We start from the raw sequence: 26,975 nt of genomic DNA, 5'->3' as shown, positions 1-26,975 counted from the left end.
TGCCCCGAAGGCCGCGAGGACGACGTGCATTCTGGGTAGTGTAGTCAGTAAGGGGAATGGGCCCCACGAAATTCGTCTAGAGAGGAGCGCTCTCAAAATGTCATTTCAAATAATAAAAACTACTCGAGGAGACAACAAACTAGGAGGGGGTATTTTAGCGGTCTTTCGTTTTTTTCCAGAGAAGTTTTAGATCCTAGCGACGTTACCTGGCGTTTTCTCTTTTGCAGCGGGGCCCTGTCCTGGGCTCCTCCCCCCGGGCCTCAGGCCCGGCACTTCCGGTGAGCCTTCCGGCGCGTCGGAGCGGAGGCGGCGGCGGCGGCGGCGGCGGCGGCTGTGAGGAGAGCGGGGCCGCGAGCTCCCACCCAGACGTTCAGTGGGCGAAGCGGCGTGTGCCGGCAGCGGTGTCCGTCATGGTGAGCGCGGCCGGGCGGGCCGGGAGCTGGGGCTGGGCCGAGGCCCGAGGCCGACGCGCGGTGGGCGGCCGGTCGCGGAGATGCCGAGTCACCCGGGCCGGGGAGAGGGTGGGGGTTGGGGGCTCCGGCGAGAGCCGTACGAGGCCCACGGGCGGCCCGGCTCGCGTCCGCTTGTCCGGGTGTAATTTGCATTTCCTCGCAGATGGACATAAACTCTTTGAGGGTAGAAAGGAGCCTTGTGCGCATTTGTGGCTCCGCACGGGTGTCGCAAGTGCTGGACACGTAACAGGTTCCCATAAACACCAAATAATCGAAAGGGTGCTGGGGGAGAGGAGCAGAGTCGGGGGCCCCACGGAGAATGCCTGGGGGGGGGGGGCTCAGCCCCGCCTGCGTGTGGTGGTGCCCTCGGCGGTCCGAGCGCTTCAGGAAGATCAGCCGGAGTAGCTAGTATTTACGAGCGCTTTTCCCGTTGCACAGATTTTCTTTAAAACCTGCCGCGCCTCGTTACGCCTTCTCGCTTCTGATCCCTGCGGGGCTTTGGAGACCAGGATGGTCGTCCCGCTGTAACCGTGGGAAGCCCGAGGTTAGAGAGCCAGGTGCGGGTTCCTTGAGGCCGCAAAAGTGAGGAGTGCGAATGTGAGGCCGAATGCGGCGGCCAAACTGCTCAGGCTCGTTGCCGTTGTGCAGCGGTGCCTCGGTGTCACCTCTTTTTGTAAAAATAAGGAATGATCATTACATTTTATCCCACGTATGTCGGTGTTGATCTTGCTTTTCTCAGATTCATCCCCTTAACAGACGTTGGCCGCCCGATAGGTCCAGCTGAGACGCCGGGTTTTGTATCAGGAACATTTTAAAGGAAACCCCGTTGGACTCGGGGTAGCGAGGGTCACATTAAGACCCTCGTGAAAGAGCGTTTTCCTCTTTCACGTTGCAAAGAGAAACATCATTGGGACGCTGCCTTTGGCTATTAAGCGATTCAGTAAAGATTCACAGCAGTAGTTAATATTTGCTGATTATTTTTTAGTTAAACAGCTTTTCTTTAACACCTACAGCTCCTCAGTTATACCGTATCCCACTTAATCCCTACAATGCCTCGGGGGCAGGGGTGATTATCGTCGGAATAATATATATAAATATATATTAAGTAGCCAAGAGGTGGGAACAATCCACGTGTTGGTCAGTGGATGACTGGATAAGCAAAATGTAGTTTGTCCATTTAATGGAATATTATTCAGCCTGTCACGTGCTATATGTGTGTAATATAGCCTGGGGAGCTCGGGGAGACCCCCACTGCTCTGTCTTCTTTCATCCAGAGTCGGTGTTTCATGTCTTAGGCTTCTGGCTGAGATTTTGTTGAACAGTTCTGCAGCTTAAAAGAAGAAAGAGAGACAGGCTTGAAACTGCGATGCCAGCGCTCGAGGCCGAGGAGCCATTTGAGGTCGAAGCAGGAGCAGGCTCTTTGCTGCCTCTGCGGAAGGCAGCTGGTTCAGCCTGCCGGGTGTGGAATTGCTGGTAACCTGCCTTATCGGAGGCTGGCTCTCCCTCTGTTTTGTGTATTTGGAGTCAAGTCGAGAAATACTAGTCTGTTGTGAGATTAAAAAGAAAACGTAACAAAGTTTGCCGCCTTAACCATTTCGAAGTGTACAGTTCAGTAGCGTTGAGTATATTCACATCGCCGTGTAATGGGATCTCCAGACCTTTTTCATCTTATAAAACCAAAACTCTGTCCCCATTAAACGATAACTCACCATTCCCCACCCCCCAGGCCCCAGCACCCAGCATTCTACTTTCTATCTCTACAAATCTGATTACTGTAGGGACTTCATGTAAGTGGAATCATATAGTATTTGCCTTTTTGTGTCTGACTTTTTTCACTGAGCATAATGTCGAAAGTCATTGTGTTAAAGTCACATGTGAAAGCATGTGACAGGATTTTCTTTCTTATTAAAGCTGAATAATGTTCCATCATGCACGGATATATCATATTTTGTTTATCTACTTATGCGTCCATTGATAGATGGAGTGTTTCTACCTCTTGGCTATTGTGAATAGTACTTCAGTAGACATGGGTGTACAAATATCTAAGACCCTGTTTTCAATTATTTTGGATATATGCCTTGTATGATTTTATATTCTTTTTGGTTTTTTTTGAAGTATCATAGTAATTGGAATTCTTTGAGAAGACCCCAAATTGCTATGTAACATGTTTTCTAAACCTCACTGTAATCTACTTTAAATGGATTTAATCCAGATTAAGAGCTGGGATCTCCCTTTTTTGGTGGCACCATGTCTTGGCTTTACTTATAGATGGTAGTGAGTACCACAGTTCACCACAACATGTGAGCACATTGGAGGGGCACGAGTCTGGACCCCAGACGGAGCAGGACAGTTTCCTGGACCAAGGAAAGGATAGTCATGGAAGCCAGTGGAATGGATGCCAACGCGGCACTGCCTGGAATGCCAGTCTGTTTCGGGCTGACTCCCCTCTCCTGGCATTCAGGTTTCTGCGGAGCCCTTCCTGACCACCCGTTTAACAGAATCCCCAGGGGCTCTCTGTGCCTTACTCTCTCTTCCACGGAGCCTTCCGCACTGCCAGACACGCAGGCATTTTCTTTTGCTTGTTTCCCTTGTCTTGAATGTGGGTTCTGCCAGGCGGAGGTTGTCCTTGTTTCGTTAGTGAGCAGACATCCCTCGAGTGCTGTTTCTCTCTTGCTTAGGTCAGATCCCAGAAGGCAGTGGGCGTACAATAAATAGTTGTTTTTTAAGTTAACGAGAAGAGGAGAAGTGTTCTGGGCAGAGGACCCAGCCCAGCAGGGTTTCTGGAGGTGCAGGATATCGTGAGGCCGACAGTGGCCAGTCTCTGAGGGGGGTGTGAGTGCGACCAGGATCTCTGGTTGGGGAGTGGGGGTGGGTGTTGGCAGAAGTTAAAGACAGGCTAACATGGCCAGTTCTGTATTTTACTAAGCTCACACCATCTAAAAACCGTGGAAACCAGAAGGGAGGGATGAGACTGGGTGTGGCAGAATGGGTTGAGATTCGCTGGGCTTCTTGTAAGTCCATCAGGCTTTCTGTGCATCTTGTTCTTCATTTGACAGCGTTAACTGCCCGGGCCTGATTTGGCTTTTGGCATGAAGAAGCGTACCTTTGTTACGTTTTAACCACAGCATCCCTTTTCTTCTTCTAGTTTTCCTTCAACATGTTTGACCACCCGATTCCCCGGGTCTTCCAGAACCGCTTCTCCACGCAGTACCGCTGCTTCTCCGTGTCCATGCTTGCGGGGCCGAATGACAGGTCAGATGTGGAGAAAGGCGGGAAGAGTATGTGCTTGTTTCTATTTTGAATAGTAGCCTTTCCTGCCCTCAGCTTACCTTCCCTCGCCTGTTGATGGGAGGGGGTACCACAGTTCAGTGCATGTGTAACCGGAAACTAGTCAGTGAAAAGGCTGCTTGTCCCAGACAAGCCTACAGGGGTGGGGTTTCTAATTATGATTAGACTTATGGCTAATAGCCATTCGGGTCCCCAAAATACATTACAGGAAGTAAAACTCTATGAAAGATCATTATGAGATTCTGGCTCCCCTACTAAACCCTATTTAATACTTTTTTTAACATAGAACGTCATTGTTCTATCCTTTTTTTATTTTCTTAATATTTCTCAAATGTTCTTTCCACAGTAATCATGCCACCCTCAGCCCTCGATCAACTCAGTAAGTATTTTCTTTATGACTTGAAAACTGAGGTCATATAAGGAAGGGTTTCAGGCACTCAGCACAGGCTCCTTGGTCATGTCTTGTCTGGAATTGTCCCAAGAGGGTGTGTGCTGGGCTGGGAAGTCTGGGCCACCAGTGCCCCAGTGAGGTGCTGGCCAGGGGCTGCCAGCTGTGCAGGCTGGGGGCCAGGGAATGCTCAGCTCCAGGTTCTGCTCTGTGAAGGCAGTTTCCCACCCCTGCACCTGCCGACTTCTCTTAGATCCCGGAAGATTCCAGTACCAGTGCTTTTCGTTGATGGGCAGCTGATACTGTTGGCTGGGCTCACTGGGCTTTTTGCTAAAGGACAGCAGTCTGCTCCCAAGAGGAGGCTGCGTGGAAGGATCTCATCTCCTCCCCAGACGTCTTTCCTCAGCTCCAGGCCTGGATTTCTAAGCCCCTCTGTCCCATGGCATCCATGCGCATGGCATGCCAAACGCCAAGTCTTTGTTTGCCCCAGAAGTTGCTCCTCCCCATGGGCCTGGCCTCTTAACTGGGGTCAGGGTGGCCTGTGGGCTGTGAGAGAAGCTGGTTCTTCCTCTTGCCCCGAGTTCACCTCCTGGGAGTGTTTGGGTGCCTTAAGCCCCACCCACTGCACCTGGATACAATGCCAGCCCCTGGTGCAGTCATTGCCTTTTACGCCTGGGTAGTGTTTCTGGAGGCCAAGGAGGCTGCCAGCCGCCAGGTCCACATTTCGTATCTGGTACATGTGGGCTGCGCTGTGGAAAAGGGTGCCTGGCTCTGGACTAGTCATATGGCCTCTGAACTTCAGTGTCCTCATCTTTAAGTGGGAACACATAGTGCCTGCTCATTAGAGCCTTCGTGTGGCAGGAGTACCCCCTCCTAGATGGAGCCCTGTGGTGTGAGCATAAACAGCCTCGTGATGCCAGTCGCAAGGAGGCGGTGGGGATTGTTGGACAGCAGCGGTAGAGGCCACACCCAGGGGAGCCTTTATCCGACCTCAGCCAGCCGGTGGGTGGACAGAGCCACAGGTTCCCAGCCTCTAGGCAACGCCTGCCATCACAGGGGAGGGAACAGAGCTGAGCTCCAGTTGTGACAGTGGCGAAAGTGTCTGCGCAGTGACTTGGATTGGGACTGTTACTTATGTCAGTGTTCAAACCTTTATAAGTCACAGGGAAAACTTCACACAGGTGGAATCTTACAGGCAGTCCTAATTTACAAACAGGGTCACTCTTCAGGTTGGAGGAGGTCGGGTGTAGAGGACCCAGGAACTCTAAGGTGCTTCTCTAAATCACCAGGTGTAGTTTAAGAACCACCAGACCGAGGAACACATGGGTGTTTTCCAGCTACAAGAGTCTTGCACCCTTGGCTCGGGTCTGATGCAGTTTGCCTTGACCTGCTGTGTTCCACTCCCCATTGGGGGGAATTAGAGCCATTATACAGCTTGGGGGTGCCCTGGGGATGGAAGGGCTGGGCTCTGGGTTCTTGGAGAGTGTGCTGCCAGCATTCAAATGCCTCTCGGTGGTGGAGGGACATTCATGCTCACTGCTTCCCTCACCGTGCCCAGGCACTTCCTGGGGCTTCCCCAGCTCTGGCTTCCTGCCCAAGCTTACCTGAGCTGCAGTACAGAGTTTTTAGGGGGATCTCAGAAGGAGTCTGCTATACCTCCTGCAGCTGGGCAGAGTGTGCCTAAACTGCCGGGCTCAAGTGGACCTCACGGTGTGCCTAGTGGTGGGCCGGCCGCCTGTGTTGAGTCCTGGCATCTCCACTCCTGGGTTCTGTGGAGCTGGGTGTGTTGCCGAACCTGTATGTCTCAGTTCCTTGTGGATATAGGGGTAATGATAATACCTACCTCGCTGTGCCTGGAAGGCCACCTGAGGGCCTGGCACATGGTGAACGCTGGTGCTACATCAGTCTGCCCAGAGCCTGGCACTCCTGGTCCTGCTTCACATGACCAGCCTGTCCTATGCCTCTTGCATTCTTGGGCCGGCAGGCCAGCAGCCCTGTTCACGTGGTCCGCCCCACCCTGCGCCTCACCTCAAGGACCACTAGACTGGTCCCACCCGGAGCAGGTGTTGGGCTCAGCCTCCTTCCTTCCTGAGCTCCCACACCCTGTCCCCTGCCCCGTCCATCCTATTTGCCATCCATCCCCAGCCTGGCTGGGCTCCCTTCCCCCTACACCTTTGCTCAGGCTGCTTCTTGTCCTGGAATTTCCTCCCTAGGCGCCCTGCCCGCTGCCTCCTGCCCTGCCCACCCCGCAGCCACCGTGTCTGGGACGCTTGTTTGTGTTCTTTCTCACCTCTCCAACGAGAAACCTTTGAAGGCAGGGATTTTGCCCAGTACATGTTTGGCACTTAGATTATTTGTGAATAAATTAAAGAACTTAATCACTATTTTTTATTAAGGTACGACTGATATACACTCTTATGAAGGCTTCACATGAAAAAGCAATGTGCTTACTACATTTACCCATATTATCAAGTACCCCCCACACCCCAATGCAGTCACTGTCCATCAGTACAGCAAGTTGCCAGAGATGCGCTATGTCCCTTCTCTGTGATACACTGTTCTCCCCGTAACCCCCCATACCATGTGTACTAAACATAATACCCCTCAGTCCCCTTCTCTCCCCTCCCCACCGACCCTCCCACACCCCTACCCTGTGGTAACCACTAGTTCATTCTTGGAGTCTCTGAGTCTGCTGCCATTTTGTTCCTTCAGTTTTGCTTCATTGTTATACTCCACAAATGAGGGAAATCATTTGGCACTTGTCTTTCTCCGCCTGGCTTATTTCACTGAGCATAATATCCTCCAGCTCCATCCATGTTGTGGCAAATGGTGAACGCTTTGTTTTGGTGAAGGATTTGTTTCTTTTAGCTGAATAGTATTCCATTGTCTATATGTACCACATGTTCTTTATCCATTCATCTACTGATGGACACTTAGGTCACTTCCATATCTTGGCTATTGTAAAAAGTGCTGCGATAAACATAGGGGTACATATGTCTTTTTGAATCTGAGAAGTTGTATTCTTTGGGTAAATTCCAAGGGGTGGTATTCCCGGGTCAAATGGTATTTCTATTTTTAGTTTTTTCAGGAACCTCCATACTACTTTCCACAATGGTTGAACTAGCTTACATTCCCACCAGCAGTGTAGGAGGGTTCCCCTTTTTCCACATCCTCACCAGCATTTGTTGTTCTTAGTCTTTTCAGTGCTGGCCTTCCTTATGGTGTGAGGTGGTATCTCATTGTGGTTTTAATTTGCATTTCCCTGATGACTAGTGATGTGGGGCATCTTTTCATGTGTCTGTTGGTCATCTGAATTTCTTCTTTGGAGAATTGTCTCTTCATATCCTCTGCCCATTTGTTAATCGTGTTATTTGCTTTTTGGGTGTTGAGGCCTGTGAGTTCTTTATGTATTTTGGATGTTAACCCCTTGTCAGATATGTCACTTACAAATATATTCACCCAAACTGATGCCTTTTTGTTCTGTTGATGGTGTCCTTTGCCATACAGAAACTTCTTAGTTTGATGTAGTCCTATGAGTTCATTTTTGCTTTTGTTTCCCTTGCTTGAGGAGATGGGTTCAGGAAGAAGTTGCTCACGCTTATATTCAGGAGATGTTTGCCTATGTTGTTTTCTAAGAGTTTTATGGTTTCATGATTTACATGCAAGTCTTTAATCCATTTCGAGTTTACTTTTGTGTATGAGGTCAAACAATCCAGTTTCATTCTCTTGCATGTAGCTGTCCAGTTTTGCCAACACCAGCTGTTGAAGAGGCTGTCATTTTCCTATTGTATGTCCATGGCTCCTTTATCATATATTAATTAACCATATATAGTTGGATTTATATCAGGGCTCTCTAGTCTGTTCCATTGGTCTATGGTTCTGTTCTTGTGCCAGTACCAAATTGTCTTGATTACTGTGGCTTTGTAGTAGAGCTTGAAGTTGGGGAGCATAATTCCCCCTGCTTTATTCTTCCTTCTCAGGATTGCTTTGGCTATTCGAGGTCTTTTGTGGTTCCATGTGGATTTTAGGATGATTTTCTCTAGTTCATTGAAGAATGCTGTTGGTATTTTGATAGGAATTGCATTGAATCTATAGATTGCTTTAGGCAGGATGGCCATTTTGACAATATTAATTCTTCCTATCCATGAGCATGGGATGAGTTTCCATTTATTGGTATCTTCTTTAATTTCTCTTAAGAGTGTCTTGTAGTTTTCAGGGTATAGGTCTTTTACCTCCTTGGTTAGGTTTATTCCCAGGTATTTTATTCTTTTTGATGCAACTGTGAATGGAATTGTTTTCCTGATTTCTCTCTCTGCTAGTTCATTGTTAGTGCGTAGGAATGCCACAGATTTCTGTGTATTAATTTTGTATCCTGCAACTTTGCTGAATTCAGATATTAGATCTAGTAGTCTTGGAGTGGATTCTTTAGGGTTTTTTATGTACAATATCATGTCATCTGCAAACAGGGACAGTTTAACTTCTTCCTTGCCAATCTGGATGCCTTTTATTTCTTTGTGTTGTCTGATTGCTGTGGCCAGGGCCTCCAGCACTATGTTGAATAAAAGTGGGGAGAGTGGAAATCCTTGTCTTGTTCCCAATCTTAAAGGAAAAGCTTTCAGCTTCTCGCTGTTAAGTACCATGTTGGCTGTGGGTTTATCATATATGGCCTTTATTATGCTGAGGTACTTCCCCTCTATACCCATTTCGTTGAGGGTTTTTATCATGAATGGATGTTGCATTTTGTCAAATGCCTTTTCAGCATCTATGGAGATGTTCATGTGGTTTTTGTCTTTTTTGTGTATGTGGTAGATGATGTTGATTGATTCTCAAATGTTGTGCCATCCTTGCATCTCTGGAATAAATCCTACTTGATCATGGTAGATGATCTTTCTGATGTATTTTTGAATTCAGTTTGCTAATATTTTGTTGAGTATTTTTGCATCTATGTTCATTAGGGATATTGGTCTGTAATTTTCTTTTTTTGTGGTGACTTTGCCTGGTTTTGGTATTAGAGTGATGCTGACTTCATAGAATGAGTTTGAAAGTATTCCCTCTTCTTCTACTCTTTTGAAAACTTTAAGGAGAATGTTAGATCTTCACTAAATGTTTGATAAAATTCAGAGGTGACGCCATCTAGTCTAGGAGTTTTGTTCTTAGGTAGGATTTTGATTACCAGTTCAATTTCATTGCTGGTAATTGGTCTGTTCAGATTTTCTGTTTCTTCCTTGGTCAGCCTTGGAAGGTTGTATTTTTCTAGAAAGTTGTCCATTTCTTCTAGGTTATCCAGTTTGTTAGCATATAATTTTTCATAGTATTCTCTAATAATTCTTTGTATTTCTGTGGTGTCTGTAGTGATTTTTCCTTTCTCATTTCTGATTCTGTTTGTGTGTGTAGATTCTCTTCTCTTTTTTTCTTGATAAGTCTGGCTAGGGGTTTATCTATTTTGTTTATTTTCTTGAAGAAGCAGCTCTTGCTTTCATTGATTCATTCTGTTGTTTTATTCTCCTTGATATTATTTATTTATGCTCTAATCTTTATTATGTCCCTCCTACTGACTTTGGGCCTCATTTGTTGTTCTTTTTCTAGTTTCATTAATTGTGAGTTTAGACTGCTTATATGGGATTGTTCTTCTTTCCTGAGGTAGGCCTGTATTGCAATATACTTTCCTCTGAGCACGGCCTTCACTGCGTCCCACAGATTTTGAGGTGTTGAATTATTGTTGTCATTTGTCTCCGTATATTGCTTGATCTCTGTTTTTATTTCGTCATTGATCCATTGGTTATTTAGGAGCATGTTTTAAGCCTCCATGTGTTTGTGGGATTTTTCCTTTTCTTTGTGTAATTTATTTCAAGTTTCATACCTTTGTGGTCTGAAAAACTGGTTGGTACAATTTCAGTCTTTTTGAATTTACTGAGGCTCTTTTTGTGGCCTAGTATATGATCTATTATTGAAAATGTTCCATATGCACTTGAGAAGAATGTGTATTCTGCTGCTTTTGTGTGTAGAGTTCTGTAGGTGTTTGTTAGATCCATGTGTTCTAGTGTGTTTTTCAGTGCCTCTGTCTCCTTACTTATCTTCTGTCTGGTTGATCTGTCCTTCAGAGTGAGTGGAGTGTTAAAGTCTCCCAGAATGAATGCAGTGCCTTCTATTTCCCCTTTTAATTCAGTTAGTATTTGTTTCACATATGTAGGTGCTCCTGTGTTGGGAGCATAGATATTTATAATGGTTATATCTTCTTGTTGGATTAACCCCTTTATCATTATGTAATGTCCTTCTTTGTCTCTTGTAACTTTCTTTGTTTTGAAGTCTATTTTGTCTGATACTAGTACTGCAACTCCTGCTTTTTTCTCTCTTAGTTGCATGGAATATCTTTTTCCATCCCTTGACTTTTAGTCTATGCTTGTCTTTGGGTTTGAAGTGAGTCTCTTGTGGGCAGCATATAGTTGGGTCTTGTTTTTTTATCCATTCACTGACTATGTCTTTTGATTGGTGCATTTGGTCCATTTACATTTAGGGTTATTATCGATGGGTATGTACTTATTGCCATTGCAGGCTTCAGATTCGTGGTTACCAAAGGTTCAAGGTTAATTTCCTTACTATCTAAGAGTCTAACTTAACTCACTTGATATGCTATTTCAAACCCAATCTAAGGGTTCTTTTCTTTTTCTCCTCCTTTTTCTTCCTCCTCCATTCTTTATTTACTAGGTATCATTCTTTATTTACTAGGTAACTCACTTAATATGCTATTTCAAACCCAATCTAAGGGTTCTTTTCTTTTTCTCCTCCTTTTTCTTCCTCCTCCATTCTTTATTTACTAGGTATCATTCTTTATTTACTAGGTATCATATTCTGTACTCTTTGTTTATCCCTTGATTGACTTTGGGGATTGTTAATTTAGTTTTGCATTTTCTTAGTAATGAGCTGTTCTATTTTCTTTACTGTGGTTGTATTACCTCTGGTGACAGCTATTCAACCTTAGGAACACTTCCATCTATAGCAGTCCCTCCAAAATAGACTGTAGAGATGGTTTGTGGGAGGTAAATTCTCTCAGCTTTTGCTTATCTGGAAATTGTTTAATCTCTCCTTCAAATTTAAATGATAATCTTGCCGGATAAAGTAATCTTGGTTCCAGGCCCTTCTGCTTCATGGCATTAAATACATCCTGCCACTCCCTTCTGGCCTGTAAGGTTTCTGCTGAGAAGTCTGATGATAGCCTGATGGGCTTTCCTTTGTATGTGATCTTATTTCTCTCTCTGGCTCCTTTTAACAGTCTGTCCTTATCCTTGATCTTGTCATTTTAATTACTATATGTCTTGGTGTTGTCCTCCTTGGGTCCCTTGTGTTGGGAGATCTGTAGATCTCCATGGCCTGAGAGACACATCTCCTTCCCCATATTGGGGAAGTTTCCAGCAACTACCTCCTCAAAGACACTTTCTATCCCTGTCTCTCTCTCTTCTTCTTCTGGTACCCCTATAATGTGAATATTGTTCCATTTGGATTGATCACACAGTTCTCTCAATATTCTTTCATTCTTAGAGATCCTTTTTTCTCTCTGTGCCTCAGCTTCTTTGTATTCCTCCTTAGTTTCTATTTCATTTATTGTCTCCTCCACCGTATCCAACCTGCTTTTAATACCCTCCATCGTGCTCTTCAACGATTGGATCTCCTACCTGAATTCATTCCTGAGTTCTTGGATGTCTTTCCGTACCTCCATTAGTATGTTGATGATTTTTATTTTGAACTCCCTTTCAGGAAGAGTCAGGAGGTCCATATCATTTAAATCTTTCTCTGGAGTTTATATTAATTTTACTCTGGACAAGGTTCCTTTGGCCTTTCATGTTTGTATATGGCGCCCTTAGTGTCCAGAAGCTGTAGTCTCTGGAGCTGCTGAGCCCCTGAAGCAATGTCGGGGGTCACAGGGGAGCGGTACTGGTGCCTGGGGGGAGGAAAGAGCTGTTCCCCGCCTCCCGTCTCCTGTGCCTGTCTCCACTGCCTGAGCCAGTAGGCCGGGCACACAGGTATAAGTTTTTGTCCCAGAGCAGCTGGATATGGATCCCTGCTTTCCACAAGCGGCTGGAATCTCAGTCTGTCCAGGAACTCTGCCTGTATTAGTTTTCCAACCCCGTAATCACACAAGTATCATGAAAGCACCATGAAATGTAGGTTTGTGCTCCCAGCGCAGATCTCCAGAGCTAGGTATTCAGCAGTCCCAAGGCTTCCACTCCCTCCCTGCTCCGTTTCCCTTCCTCCCGCCGGTGAGCTGGGGTAGGGGAGGGGCTCGGGTCCCGGGAGCCACAGCTCTGGTACGTTACCCTGTTCCGTGAAGTCTGCTCTTTTCTCCAGGTGTGTGCAGTCTGGCGCCGTCCTCTTTCCTGTTGCTCTCTCAGGATTAGTTGTATTAATTGTATTTTCGTATGATATGCAGTTTTAGGAGGAAGCCTCTGTCTCCCCTCTCATGCCACCATCTTTAATCCCAGTCTCCGCTCCTTAATCACTTTTTAAAATAGAGAATTCAGAAATCACAAGTATAAGCAGGTGGTGTGTGCCTGAGTCATCGGACGTTCCTGAATCCCTCTGGGCCTAGTGCTGTGCTCTCACAGGGAGCATGGCGGCTGGTGGTGGTGGACCAGGGGCCAATCACTGCATGAGTCTGAGTGCCTGCTCTCGGGGGCCAGGCTGTGTGGCGCCATGGTGGGCCCCCAGGGAGGTTCCTCTCCAGGCGAGCCCCCTGGGGAGCAGGTTTTCTTTCCTTCACAGAAACCGTGCCTTGGCCTCTCTCTCTTCAGGCCGACTCAACATTACCTACCCCATGCTCTTCAAGCTGACCAACAGGAACTCGGACCGCACGACGCACTGCGGGGTACTGGAGTTTGTGGCAGACGAGGGCATCTGCTACCTCCCACACTGGGTGAGTGGGACCTCCCTGCCTCTGGAGGGCGGGCCTATCTGGGGGTTGGGGCCTCATAGCTGGGAGCTGGCGGCTGATGCCACCCCTCCCACCCTGCCCGCAGACTCTCAGAGGCTGGCAGAGACCTCGTGCTGCCGCGACTGACCTCCGTAGCCCCCTCATTGGCCTTCTTCCTGCCATGTCTTTAATTCACTTGCTCCTTTTTTCTTTCCTGACATCAAATCACAAATTATCTGTCCCCAAACCCTTGTCTCAGGCTCCTTTTCCAGGTCCCCAAAGAAGAGGCCCTGTGAACGTGGGACTCTGCCCTGCCTGGCTTCCTCATACTGGTCTCCTGACCCCGGGAGCCTCTCACCGCCCTCTTCTTCCTCTAGATGATGCAGAACTTGCTGTTGGAGGAAGGGGGCCTGGTTCAGGTGGAGAGTGTCAACCTTCAAGTGGCCACATACTCCAAATTCCAGCCCCAGAGCCCTGACTTCCTGGACATCACCAACCCCAAAGCAGTGTATCCTTCTGAGACAGGAGGGCTCTGGACGGAGGTTGGGGGCTGGCAGTCTGTAAACAACCAGCACTCTCCTGAGTGTGCGCCTACCTTGGGAACCACATGTTTGTGATTGAAGTCATGATTTGAGAATTTCCCTGTACAGCCATGTCTCCTCGGCCTGGGCATGCTGGGCGCTCTGGGGGTCTCTTCTGGGTGCTGCCCAGACACTGCCTTGCAGGCAAAGGGGAGTTCTTCCTTTGAGTGTACTGCCTGTGGCAGCTGGCACGAAGCCCAGTGTGTCCTGGTGCAAGGGGGGTTTGCCAGTGTGTCTATAAGCCCCCAACCCTGTGTGGCCCCTGGTGTCTCAGCTCAGCCATGAACTTGTTGCACAACCTCACCTTTTACCCAGACTGAGGGCTTTTTACTTCAAACCTGTGGGGAGCATTGACAGTACATTTCCTGTCTCAGCAAGAGAAAAACAAAGGTTTTAGGTTTAATGATTTTTGATATGTTCTCTGAATGTAAACCAGACATGTGTGTGTTTATAATTTAGGGAATGACCAGTGGAGGTGAGGGGTGTGCTGTGTGTGGGCTACCATCAAGCTCTACCTTAGGTCTTGGTGAATCATTAGGGTGGTCACTCCACTGTCTATTTTAAAAAATTCATGCTTGAAAAAAAACGGTTGAACCCAGGCAGGTGGACAGTGTTAAAAAGCTGCCTCTACCCTCCCTGCTGTGCTCTGAGCTGCAGCCCCACCCAGGAGCAGGGTGCTGCCGGCCAGGTCCTGGACATGGGGGGGTTTAGGGCACTGGGCTCACAGCAGTCGGTGGAGGCTCCCTGTCCTGCAGGCAAGATGGGGTCCTGTGGCAAGATCTGGTTAGCTTGTCCTCCAGAGCCCTGCCTGCCAGTGCCCGGGACTGGGGTCTGCCACTGACCACAGCCTCTTGTAACCCTCTCTCTGGATTTTCATGTATTGTGGTGCAGACTCACTGGATTGCTTTCAGAGGCTCTTTCTGTGGGCGTAGTTAATGTGTTAGTGCCTGGAGGAGTCACGTTCATCAGCTTAGAGGCAAGCTGGTGTCCCTAGTCTGGCCGATGGTCTAATAAAGCAGGGAGCAGCGAATGCCGAGCTCAGAGCCACTATGCAGGAACTGTCTCCACCCTCAGGGGCTGAGTGGGCTGGTTCCGACAGCTCGGATGGACCGTGCCGCACAGGCTCACCCAGAGGAGTTCAGGGAAGAACACCCATGCGGTGTGGCATCTCAAGCAAGGACGCAAACAACATGCCACACAAGGCCTTTTTCACCGAGCTGTTCTCACCCTGGAAGGCCGGCCGGCTGAGAAGGGAGGCTGGACAGCCCAGCTCCTCCACCCTTGGCCCTCTGAGGTTCTCACCGGGCATGCCAGGTCACAGTGCCGAGTTCTGAGGCTGTGTGTCGTTTGATCTTTCTCTTTAAAATAATTCTGTAAATTGGTTGAGGATGACGTGGTTGAAATATTCCATGTGACTCAGCATTATTCCCTTGCCTGGGCATTTTGGTTATTCAGTTCTTAATAATTTATTACTACTTTTCACTATAAAAAGGGTTTACAGGTTACTTTTTCCTTTTTGATTTTTGTTTTTTTAATACTCATTTTGCAACATACCCCTAAATTGGGTTACTGCCTAAAAGAACAAAAGTGTACATGAGAACATCTTTGAATTTTGAGAAAGTTTTGAAGGGATCTATTATGATTCATTTAATCTTTTTGTCTCTGTGCTCCCATAGGATTTTTTACATCAGCTTGTTGAGGTATAATTTGCATACAATAAAATGCATTGTGTACACCTTATAACCGGAATGTTTCCATCTTCCTAAAAGGCCCTGTGCCCTTTCCCGGGTATCCCAGCACCTTTCAGCTGCTCTGCCCTCAGGTCCGGCTCAGGGCTCTGGGCTCTGGGGATGCGGCCCTGGCCAGTCTTTGCTGTTGTGCTCTCCCTCAGCACTGCTGTGGGTCCCCCCATTACTGAGTGTAGTTCATTCGTTCTTACTGCTGAGTAACATCGTGCCGTGTAAAGCGTGTGTCAGGGCCAGCCTGGTGTGCATCGGGTCTGGCACACTTAGGACAGAGCCCATCTGATCCCTCGTGGAGACTTGTTTACATTTGAGGTGCCCATCCTGCCATGTTTCCTTGACAGTGTGTGTCTGCAGGTTAGAAAATGCTTTGAGAAACTTTGCCTGTCTGACCACCGGAGATGTGATTGCCATTAACTACAACGAGAAGGTGAGTGTCTCAGCTGTGGGACCAGCTCAGTGCGGGACACCTGCAGTGTCCGTTCTGGTGTTCGAATGGGGGTTCTTTTTAAGCTGAGTATGCCTGGCTTTTATCAGTTGATGACTGCCTACTGTTTGCATTTTAAAATTTTTGTGGGTTCATACTTAGTACAAAGCCCTGTACTAAATCATTCAGCAACTCTGTTGTGAGAATTGGTTGATTGCATTTATTGAGTGAGCGTCGTGCTGTCAGTCATGTCCGTGCACCGTGACGGTGAGGCTGCTGATCTGCCTCCATTAGAAAGGTCTTCACTGGGTATATAACCAGCTAAGCCCTTTGCTAGGCTGTGTTCTGGGAACACAGAAGTGAACCTGCCTGGGTTCTTGTCCTTGGAATTTGCTTCCTTAGAAACAGACAGGCGCTGCACTGCACTTGGAATGAGGTGGGGCACTCTGGACACAGGGCCTGGCTTTGCCTGAGGACACCTGGGGTTACCTCTCCTCATGGGAGCCCACGTCCTCTTCCTCCTGTTTTCTTTAGCTTTGCTTTTCCCTTGTCAGCTCCTTTGGGCTTGAGCCTCTTGACACAATCTTTCCTGTCTGAGCGCCACTTACATTCATCCATGATTCCATGCTTCATAGGTGTCTAGATGTAGACATTATAGGTGTAAAGTGAAATGCCATCTCTCATCCTCCATTTCCCATTCATTTCATGTGTAACTGACACAGAATTCAGGATGGCATCTACCTCCCTGTTGCCCATGGCAACACGTTTGAGAGGAGATATGACAGTGGGTGGACCTGCCCCTTGGGCCACAGGCTTGGAGTGCAGCAGTGAGGGTGCCCTGGGGCGATGGGCCCTCCCAACTGCTGCCAGGGTGGACCTCCTGGTGTGTAGGAGTGACCACAGACCCGGTCTGGCTTCCCCTGCTGCCCCTTTTGGCTCCCTTACACTCCTGTCCCCTTGGGGGCTGTGGCCTCACAGCCAGGAGGAGGAGCCTACGGGGCGGCCAGCGCCTCCCCCAGGGTCAGGAGGCCAGCGCTCCTCAGGTCGCTCTGGGAACCCAGTGTGTCCTCTGACACATTCCTTCTTGCTGAGCTGCCTCTTACTGAGGAGCCTAACTTTTCAATATTGGGGGTTTGTATTTTTTCATAAACTAAGCTTTGTTTCCTTTAGCTTTGTGGGGACATTGTAGATGTTGCCTATCTTAACTGAATACTTGAAGCTCTCATAATTAATTATAGGCAGCCTTGATGTTTTTGTTCTTAAAGTAGTAAGTAATGCTGACAACCTCAACTGGTGAGAAAAGGTAATATTGAAGTTTCTGCACTGACAGGGAAGGTGAGTTACATAGAATATGTGTGGAAGTGAAATGCATGTTTGGACTTCCACTTTTGGAAAGGTGGAAGACTAGATACTCTGAAGGGTCCTTCTGAGAAACACAGTTAAATCAGGATAAAATCTAGGTTATTAATGCATTGTTGCTTACAAAAGACAAGAAGTTTTTAAGAATCTTTCAGCCGGGGCTTCCTGAGCAAACGGCCATGTCAGTGCTGTGGTGGGAGCTGAATCAGAGGCTTCCTCATTAAACTGAGGCCTGAACGGGACTAATAAAGACCCAGGGACAGGTGTCGTCCTCATCCCGGGAGAGGAAACCCGAATTCCCCATGGGAAGATCACTCCCAGTTTAGTTAGGGATTGCTGTTGGCTGAGCAAACAGTAACTAAGAAGAACCACCAGATACCCAGAAGAAGACGAGCAGATTAGACCCTCCCAGGGATCAGTATTGGGATTTTCAGGTGCAGATATGAAATAATGATTCATAAAATGTTGAAAAAGTTTTAAAAAAATGTAATCATAAAATGCACCTTCAACAGAAGACTGTCAGAAATAACCAGGAAGATCTGAAAAACAGTCACAGTTAGACAACAGTTGACAATTACCGAAATGAAAAGTTCAATCTGGAGAAATGACTTAGAATTCTGCACAGAGAAGCCAGGCAGTGAGCAAGAGAGGGAGGCGGTGGGGATACCGAGGAAGCCGGACACACTCCGTGAGATCCCAGCGGGGCAACGGGTGAGCAGTGAGGTGGTGAAGCATTAGTAAGTGAGACGTTCGAGAATGGGCCCTCAACCCGTAGTTAGAGGAAGCACGACACATCGGACATGAGAGGTTACAGACACCAAATACCAGGCACACAGAGGTCAGGAGAGAGAAAAGACGCTACTGATGGAAAAGTGGCAAATAGTGGGGCCTCTGAGTAGCAGCCATTGTAGCAGAAAAGAGCAGACCGCCTTCAGAGGCTGAGAGAAGGTAACTGTCGCCACAACCATCCTTAAGGAGGGAAGGCAGATCGCAGTATTTTCAGACCACCATACCCAGGAGAGTTTATTACCAGTGGAACTTCAAAAACATGAGCTTCAGGACCACACATTTCTGAGAAGGAAAGACAGGGTTGCCAGAAGGAATGGCGACCAAATACACTGGAAGTGGCAGTAAGTCTTGGAGGCGCCTGCAGTGTGAAGCAGAGTGACGCACGCCGCGAGAGGCCCAGAGAGGACACCTGAAATCCTGGAGCAAGTCCAGAGAGCCGTTTATGATTCAAGTGTTCTCTATTTACAATTCAATAATATTAAGCCCATAAAAATAACTGAAAGCTCTACTTATCTGTTGGATGTTTACAAACAGTTTAAATTAGTTTTACATAGTGTGATGACACAAAACACGAAATGTCATATAAGTGTTTATGTGTACCACATGTTTATCGTAGTATTTTTATTATACTGTCTTGCTGTTTTTTTCTTTTCTAGTTCTAGTTTTGCCCCACTGTTAGTTTTATAACCCACTAATTAGCCGTACCTTGCAGTTTGAAAACTACTATCGAGAAACCCAAACATGTTTCCCTGGAGCCACGCATAGGAATCTCATAGCAGCGTTGTTAGTGATAGCAGAGCTGCTGGGGCAGCCCAGGGGATGATGGGAGAAATGATGGCGCATCTGTACAGTGACATCAGGCAGGGAAAGTCGGGCAGTTGGGGGCTCAGGTAGGCCAGTGCCCCGTGAGGGTGTTGTGCAGCCCCTGGGACTGTTAGGAATGAAGAAAGCTGTAAAAACAGACTGGGCACATTGAGCCTACTCACTTTACTTTGGTGTCCCTCCCACTCACATTCAGGGTTTTCTTAATGGTGGGACTCTTTGGACTATTCAGTGTAAAAGCAAGACATACTCTAGGCAAAAATGAAGCGTGAAATGCTGCAGGAAAAGGTAGATCCCACCACTTTTAGTTCCTGTTCTTCATACTTATGTATGTGTTTTACATACATGAGATCCACCTTGACACACAGCAACATAACTGGTTTTTAATGTCTTATTTGCCGAATAGTATTCCACTGGTGATGGTTGTTTATATATGAATATTGATTTAACTGATCTGTGGATAGGCATTTGGGGGTATACACTGTTATTAGCAGTGTTGGAGTGAACATTCTCAGTTTTCTCTTTGGGTATTTAGTTATTTACTTATAATAAATTCCTATAAGTGAACTTTCTGGGATTAAGGTTGTGAGTATTGTTTGCAATTTGAAGCATACCTACCTTGTCTGATTTGAACCACTTAGAACAGTCTGTGCTGAGTGAAGAACAGGTGTCAAAGAGGCCCAGCCCACAGCTCCACTGTTGCAGCAGGTGGTGTGGGTGGGCAAGGGTGTGGTGGCGAGTGATGGGTCTGCAGCAGCCAAGTTGGGAGCTGTGGTGACGTGAATGGGGACAGCCCCAGTGCTGCCGTGAAGCCGGCCAATCGATGTCTGTGTTCTCCCCACAGATCTATGAACTGCGGGTGATGGAAACCAAGCCTGACAAGGCCGTGTCCATCATTGAATGTGACATGAACGTGAGTGGCTTTGTTGCTTGCAGTGTGTTCAGGCAGGGAAAGATGGGCAGTTGGTGGCTCAGGTAGGCCAACGCCCCATGAGGTTGTTGTGCAGCCCCTGGGACTGTTAGGTGAGAGGGGAAAATGAGGCCAGAACATCTGGGGCCTGCTGGCTATGTGATCTGTCTCAGGGCAAGTGGTCGTGGCAGAGTGGATGCCAGTTCTAGGACTGCTGTATCTGCCAGCATGTCAGACCTGCCGAGGAGGGGATGTTCTCAGATGCTAAGTAAGTGTGCTCAGCTTCTGAGTGAGAAGGACCTCCGAGTGCCCACAGCAGCCTAGGGGATCTCCAGGGAGTGACACCAAGAGAAAAGGCCAATCCCAGAAGGTTACATTCTGTCTGGTTCCATTTATATAGAATTCTTGGAATTGGCAAGACTTTGGAAATGGAGGACAGAGCAGGGGTTGCCCGGAGGCGGGGATGCAGAAGACCAGGAGAGAGGCGAGTGTGGCCGTAAAAGGATAACAGATGTTGGAGCCAATCAGTACCTCAGGGTGGGTGCACTGACCTTCACTCGTGATAGAACTGAGGGTTTGACATAACAGAAGCAAGTGTAAAGCCGAGAAATGTGAACAGGACGGCTGGATCATACTAAAAGGGCAATACTGTCATTCTGTGAGATGTCACCGTTGGGAGACCTGGCAGAGTATACACAGGCTCTCTGTGCCGCTTTAAACCATGTGGAAACCTACAGTTGTCTCAATTCAGAACCGAAAAGCGAAGGAAACCTAAGTGCCCCCAGGTCTCAGAATGGTATTTTTTGTCTTGGGAGCGCAGGTGGACTTTGATGCTCCTCTGGGTTACAAAGAGCCGGAGAGACAAGTCCAGCACGAGGAGTCCAGCGTGAGTCGTCGCCCAGCGCTGCCCCCTGCCCTGCATGGTCTGCCCTTTCCTCGAGGGGAGGGAGTGTCCTCGGTGTGCGCTGACAGCTGGCCCGTGAGTGGCCGCTGTGGGGGCCACATGGCCACAGTCCCTGCTTCTGTTCCAGCCCTGCTCCCAGGGACGGTGTGTCCCAGCTCTTGGGGTGTGGGGACATTAGTGACAATGAGAGGCACAAGAGAGGAGCTAGGGTGTCCCTGCTGAGAAGCTCATTTCCCATTTTTTTTCTCCCCACCCCCTCATCAGGAAAGTGAAGCTGACCACAGTGGCTATGCCGGAGAGCTGGGCTTCCGTGTGAGTACCAGGCCCCACGTCTTACCTCCGTGTTCCTGCCCTGTCCAGCCTCACGGCAGCCCAGGGGCTTCAGCAGGGATTGGGTCTCTTGTGTCCATACACACACGTCTCTGGCCCTTTCTCAGTACATGGCACTTGTCACACTCCTGGAAACCTAACTCTGTGAGGCAGTCTAATGTATTCATCTTTTTAAGAATTTCCGACCTAGCAGAAAGCCAGAATAGTATAACACACACACGTCCTTCATTTAGACTCACCAGCGTAACCACATTTGCTTTATCTCTAAGAGCGTGTTCTCTTTTCTTTGGCCTGTGCTGTTGGAAAGTAAGTTGCAACATGATTTTCCAGCCAGGCTCTCTGGAACGGGTGGAGATGGCTAGTGTGTGGGCACTGGGGTGCTGGGGGTGGGTGGAGGAGGCAGGACAGGAAGGCTGACCAGTTGCCACAGAGGCCTTGGCCCTTCCACAAGGCCCTGTGCTGGGTGGCCCTACAAGGGCCAGGGCCAGACGTTCCACCCTGTCGCTGCGGCTGCCCATTGCGGGGAGGGAGAGGGGGGTGCGTGGCTGTCCTTGGAGTAGGGGGCTGCTTTCAGCTCGCAGCAGTCCCGTGAGGGCTGGGCAGTGTGTGGCTGTCCACACCGCAGCAGCTGGCAGTGAGGGCTTCCGGCCGCAGGGGTCTCTGGCTCCTGACCTGGTGCACGCACTCTCCTGCCTGCCCGTCTAGGCCTTCTCCGGCTCTGGGAATAGACTGGATGGGAAGAAGAAAGGTGTAGAGCCCAGCCCTTCCCCCATCAAACCTGGAGACATTAAAAGGTGGGTCTGCCCTCGCCATGCTTCTGCCCATGCCTAGTCCCCCTTCAGGGAGTCTGCACCAGAGTCCTGGGGTGTGGGGGTGGCCTCCCTGGAGCTGTGGGGACAAAGCCCAGATCAGGGAGGCTGGTGGGGTAGATGAATGGCCCCCTGCCTTCCCTTTTTGGCAGGAGCCTCACGGGGGTCATTGTTTTCCAGGGGACACGTGTCCATGCCTTTCCCCTCCATTCACCAATCCTCTCCCCAGGACCACTTCAGGTTAGCCTCCACCTGTCCCCAAGTGGCACCTGATCAGCTCTCCTATGTGGAACCTTTCTGGTTCCTGTTGAGTAATGTGCCCACTTGCTGTTTTATGATTTCAAGTAATTGATTAAGTCATGTGATTTTAACCTCCTTCCAACAGGAGACAGGAGCTGCTATGCTTACATGTTTCTGTTGTTGGTCCAGGGACCTCAGAGCAGATCCCTTGCTCTGGTGGCTGTCATGGAGGTGGCAGGAATGAGATGTGTCTCCAGTCTGCTGAGTGTGTTAGAGTAGGGGAATGCTGGAGGTGGGGTTCGCCCAGTCTCCTGAGGAGGGCAGTGAGTGTAGTAGCCCTCCTGGGTCTGCGAGGCTGGCAGGCTGGCTGCCAGGAGAGCCCTCACCGCAGGCCAGGCCCTGCATCTGCCCGCCCCTCCCAGCTGCCTTCTGGTTTCCTCCAGGAGGGATGCTGGGAGCACTAGAGGGCTGGCCCAAGGTCAGGGTGGGGTGCAGCAATGTATGCATAGTGGGAGTCTCCAAGAGGACCCTTGGCTGTCCTGCTTGCCTCTCTCTGGATTATCAAAAATGAATTTTTATCTTTTCCTGGGACTAACATTTCTCCTCTATTTTCTTTACAGAGGAATTCCCAATTATGAATTTAAACTTGGTAAGATCACTTTCATCAGAAATTCACGTCCACTGGTCAAAAAGGTTGAAGAGGTGGGTTTTTTTAATTGGTAATGAGCAGTTTTATTTGCTAGTGATGACTGGTGAGGTCTCAGTGTTTCCATCATCTCTCTCCCATTCCTGGGGCCCTCCTCGTCCTGGGGGCCCGAGTGTCCTGTTGAGGTGGTGCAGGGTGTGCACTGGCCTGGTGCCACCTAGTGATGACAGTCACCAGGTAATGTGACTTGCTGGCTCTCAGAGCCCCTTCCGAGGGCCAGGCCCATGCTGAGTGCCTTACACTTCACCATCGGACCCGGGATGGTCCCACGAGGCAGCTGTTGTCATTGCGTCTTTACAGACACATGGAGCCAGGGCACCGAGAGCCCAGGGGCAGAGCTCCTGATCATGGCATGGCCACCTGTGTGCCACCACACTCCAGAGTGGCCTCTGCTGAGACCTGAGGAGAGTGGCACCCCGAGGAGTTCCCTGCGGCAGGAGGGGAAGGCTGCAGGCGGGGCAGGACGGGTTGGCAAAGAGGGGCTTCTGCCTGGCGGGTGCTGGAAAGTGTCTCAGCGCACTCCACTGTTCCCTCGTGGGACCGTCTGGGGTCCCATGGTGAAGTATAAGGCACTCAGCATGGTGCCTGCGGGTGGCAGAGGCTCTGAGAGCCAGGGTGTCAGATTACCTAAGATGTACCACTTTCCTGATTCCTTTCCTCAAGGCTGCGCCTCTTGGGGACCTCCGGTAGAAGTGCCATGAGCCGCTTGGGAAGGGCCGATGGATGACGTCCGTCCCCAGCTGGGGCCGCAGGGCTATCCCCATACCCTCCTGACGCCTGAATCCTTCCCCTCTACCTTGGGGTGGTTGGGTATAGAGACCACTGAGCTGTCTACACACCCCGTGCCCCCCAACAGCCCCTCCTAACTTAATGTTCCTTAAACTGACACGGTGTTGGGGAAGTCCCAGGTACGGAGGAACAGGTGTGGGCCCCAGGCAGACCTCACCCTCCAACTTTCTGAGGCCCCTCCTAGGCCTTTGCCAGCTATGGGCCAGGCCACGGCTTGCTCAGTGACCTCTGCAGGGTATGCCCTCCAGGCTGACTTGTCACCTGACTGCCGGAGACACTGGGGAGGGAGGGGGAGGCTGGCGCTCCAGCTGGGCTGTTTTATCTGGAAGTATTCAGGGGGGAAGGTGATGGAGATGGGACTGAGTAGAGCACGTGTGTAGCTCTGCTCCATCCTGAAAGCCCACTAAGCTGTGGGTCAAGGTAAGAAGGTAGTAAACAGTGAGAGGAGCGAAGGCGACTGCAGCAGTGGCGGGAAGCCCCAGAGCAGCTTGGCAGCGGCGTGCTGAGCCGGCTGTGGGGAAAGCCAAGCGGCAGCCTCGTTTAGAAAGTAGAGCTCTGAAGGGCACCTCTGGGAATAGGGGGTAAAGAAGAGATGTCTGCCGCTGCCACAAAGCAGTGAGCACTACACTGCCTCCCCTCACCCACTGGGGTTGTACCTCCCTGATGCAAGCAGGCTGGAGGCTTGTCTTCTGGAAAAGGATGTAGCAGGGCCCTAGGCTCGGGCCATCAGCCCAGTGGATGGAAGGACCAGACTAAAAGAGGAGTGACAGTTTGCCACCCTTGGTGTCCCCAGCTGCTTGGCTTCCAGACCCTGGAAGGCAGGCTCTCTCCTTGAAGTCCGAGGGATGTTCTCTGGACAGTCTGATGAGGCCTGAGGATTGTCCCAGCCAGCTCGCCCCAGGGCCGAGACTGCAGTTGGGAAGTTTCCGGTGCCAACATCCAAATCCTAGGGGTTATGAAAGAGATGAGAGAAACCAGAGGGCAGAACTCATCAGGGAACTCATTTCCCCAAACTGAAGGACGCGCATTCGCAGATCAGAAGGCTCACTGAGCGCCTCGCCCGGTGAATACAAATAGCCCGAAGTCGGAGCCCAGAAAGGATCCTCAGAGTTCCCAGAAGGAGGGAACTAATGCCACAGATCAAGAATGGCACAGGAGGGCCATTCTGATGCAGGCCGTAGTCTCAAGGGGCTTCATAGGGCACCGGAAGCTAGGAGACAGTGGAGCAGCACCCTTAACATCTGAGAGGAAACTATCTCAGAAATTCTGTACCCAACTCTTACAGGATAAATCATACGCTCCCAAATTTCAGTGTTGAAGCCTTTTACCCTTAGCACCTCAGAATGTGACTATTTTTGGAGATACAGCCTTATAGCGGTGATTCCGTTTAAGTGAGGCTGTCAGGGTACCCCTAGTCCAGTCTGGCTGGTGCCCTGACAGGAAGAGGAGAGCTGGACACACAGGGGTGGCCACGGGAACACAGTGAGAAGACACCTGTCTGCATGTCGAGAAGAGAGACCTCAGAAGAAACCAGAATTGATGGCACCTTGATCTTGGAACGCTAGCTTCCAGAAGAGTGAGAAGATGAATTTCTGTTGTGTGAGCCCCTCAGTCTGTGGTGCTTTGTTGCTATAGCCCCATCAGTTCAACACGATCCAACCTGCCAGGGAATCATGTAGAAGTAGATAAAGATACTTTCAGACACATAGGAATTCACAAAAAGGCATTCATCATGCACCCTTTCTCAGGAAGTTCCCCACTAAAATGAAGGAAAAAGGTAAAAATCAGGAAGTGCAGCCGCACAGCCAGGTGCAGCGTTGGGGGGATGCCCAGTACAGGCAGGGCAGCTGGGAGACACCTTCACACTGACAGGTCTGGTGGGACACCTGCTGTCATTGAGTCTGGGCGGTGGAGAGACGCCAGACAGTTACAGGCAGCAGGACAGACGGTAGGCTCTGCGGGAAAGGAAGGCTGAATGGGTCAGCCCGCGGGAGGTGCCTTTACACAGATGCCACCATGGAGACTCTACATAGGCCTTGTGGGAGGTACCCCAGCTGCCTTAGGTGAGAGTTGGGGAGTGTGAAGTCGTCGTAGGTAAGCCTCCAACTGATGAGCGGTACAGGCCCATTTTTCATGGTGTTTTCAAGGATTCAGGACAAACAAGCCCTCTTCTGCTGGTGGGAGCATAGCGGGATAGAATGTTTCTGAGGGTTGGTCAGTGGTCATAGATTAAACGCCTTCAAATATGTACAGTCATTTTATCAAGGAATCCACTTTAAGGAAAAAGAGCTGTGTGCAGACACATGAAGCTGCTCACCACAGCGATTTAAAATGCTGCACATAGGAAAGTGACACCCAGCGGTGGGGGGCCACCCCTGCCATGGGCTGGAATCTCTGTAGCCTGCAGAGTGCACAGGCGAGTCCATTGGCGAGAGACTTGAGTATGAAAGTAGTTTATATAAACATACAGAAAAGTAGCTGGGAATGTTAATTTTGGGTGGTGTAGTTAGGTGACTTTTCTCTTGGGGGCGTATTTTATATTTTTTACTTGAAAATGTGATGCTTATGCAAAAGGATATACATTCAACCTGAGAATAAAGGCTGTGGTAGAGGCATAGCTGTGATTGTGTGGTTTTGTTTCTCAAATCAATAGATGATGTTTGATGGTTTGTATGTATATTTCAAAGACATTTCTTATTATAAATAATGTGGAAATGAGGAAAATGGGTAGATGGCATGTGAGTCAACAGAATGAAGGCTTTATTCTAAACCCCCAAGGAGTTTCTGAAAACAGTATTTTATTTTCACACGTAGGATGAAGCTGGAGGCAGATTCGTTGCTTTCTCCGGAGAAGGACAGTCATTGCGTAAAAAAGGAAGAAAGCCTTGAGTCGGGACTGTTGGCTGATGGGAGAATAAAATACTTGCAACATGATGGCTTTTAGTTATTTGCTCTGAGGGGGATGAGGCTATCTCAGAGGTGCCCTGTTACGTAAGGTTTGTTTACAGTTACCTAAGAATTACTGAGTCTGACCTGGAAGTGGAACAGCAGGACTTCAAGGTTAATTTGGGGAAAAAGAAAGCTCTTTCAGGTCCAGCAGGCAGCCGCCTCCTCACTTTCTGCCCTCAGGGGTGCTCTCACTGCCCCAGCCAAAGCAGAGTTCCCCAATTCCTGATAAAAAGCAATAGAGGGAATTGAATTACAATAACCTGAGGTGTTTTTCTCTTTTTACATTTATTCTTTTTCCAGGTCACTAGCTTAGAAGTTGCCTTTAGAAAAAAGTGATTTAAATAGAGATGTACTCTGTAAATAGTGGTTATCCCATTACTCTGGCTGCAATTTAAGTATGTGAGGAAGAATGTTTCTATTTTAATTTTACATACTGACTTTTTTTAAAAGAAGGAAAACCTGATTAGAATGTGTTTCCACTTTTATTTTGATTTCATACAGGAATAACTGGCTCTTTAATGAATCTGTTCTACAGTAAAACAACTTCATAGTGAAACACAGATGTGAATATTGGAATAAATATTA

The 26,975-nt window shown here is 48.8% G+C and overlaps 1 protein-coding gene across 1 annotated transcript; it reads left to right on the top strand.

Annotated features, from left to right (window-relative positions):
- The first annotated feature begins 249 nt into the window (after window positions 1–249).
- UFD1 (ubiquitin recognition factor in ER associated degradation 1) lies at window positions 250–26,375 on the top strand. The gene is made up of 12 exons (XM_073222532.1): window positions 250–413; window positions 3,598–3,730; window positions 4,087–4,119; window positions 12,915–13,036; window positions 13,411–13,541; window positions 15,714–15,786; window positions 19,598–19,666; window positions 20,484–20,549; window positions 20,832–20,879; window positions 21,603–21,691; window positions 22,567–22,648; window positions 26,256–26,375. The coding sequence occupies exons 1-12, from the start codon at window positions 411–413 to the stop codon at window positions 26,328–26,330; spliced, it is 924 nt and encodes a 307-aa protein (XP_073078633.1). The 5' UTR covers window positions 250–410; the 3' UTR covers window positions 26,331–26,375.
- The last annotated feature ends 600 nt before the right edge of the window (window positions 26,376–26,975 follow it).

This window comes from Manis javanica, chromosome 15 (assembly GCF_040802235.1).
Source record: "Manis javanica isolate MJ-LG chromosome 15, MJ_LKY, whole genome shotgun sequence".
NCBI classification, from domain to species: domain Eukaryota; kingdom Metazoa; phylum Chordata; class Mammalia; order Pholidota; family Manidae; genus Manis; species Manis javanica.
Note: the sequence above shows the minus strand (reverse complement) of the source record. Positions and strands in the feature narration are given on the sequence as shown.

What these genes read in the sequence shown, in the direction of transcription:
- UFD1 (XM_073222532.1), top strand. An exon ending in ATCACCAACCCCAAAGCAGT is followed by an intron (nt 13,542 to 15,713) that starts GTATCCTTCTGA and finishes GTGTGTCTGCAG; the next exon opens with GTTAGAAAATGCTTTGAGAA. An exon ending in TCCAGCACGAGGAGTCCAGC is followed by an intron (nt 20,550 to 20,831) that starts GTGAGTCGTCGC and finishes CCCCCTCATCAG; the next exon opens with GAAAGTGAAGCTGACCACAG.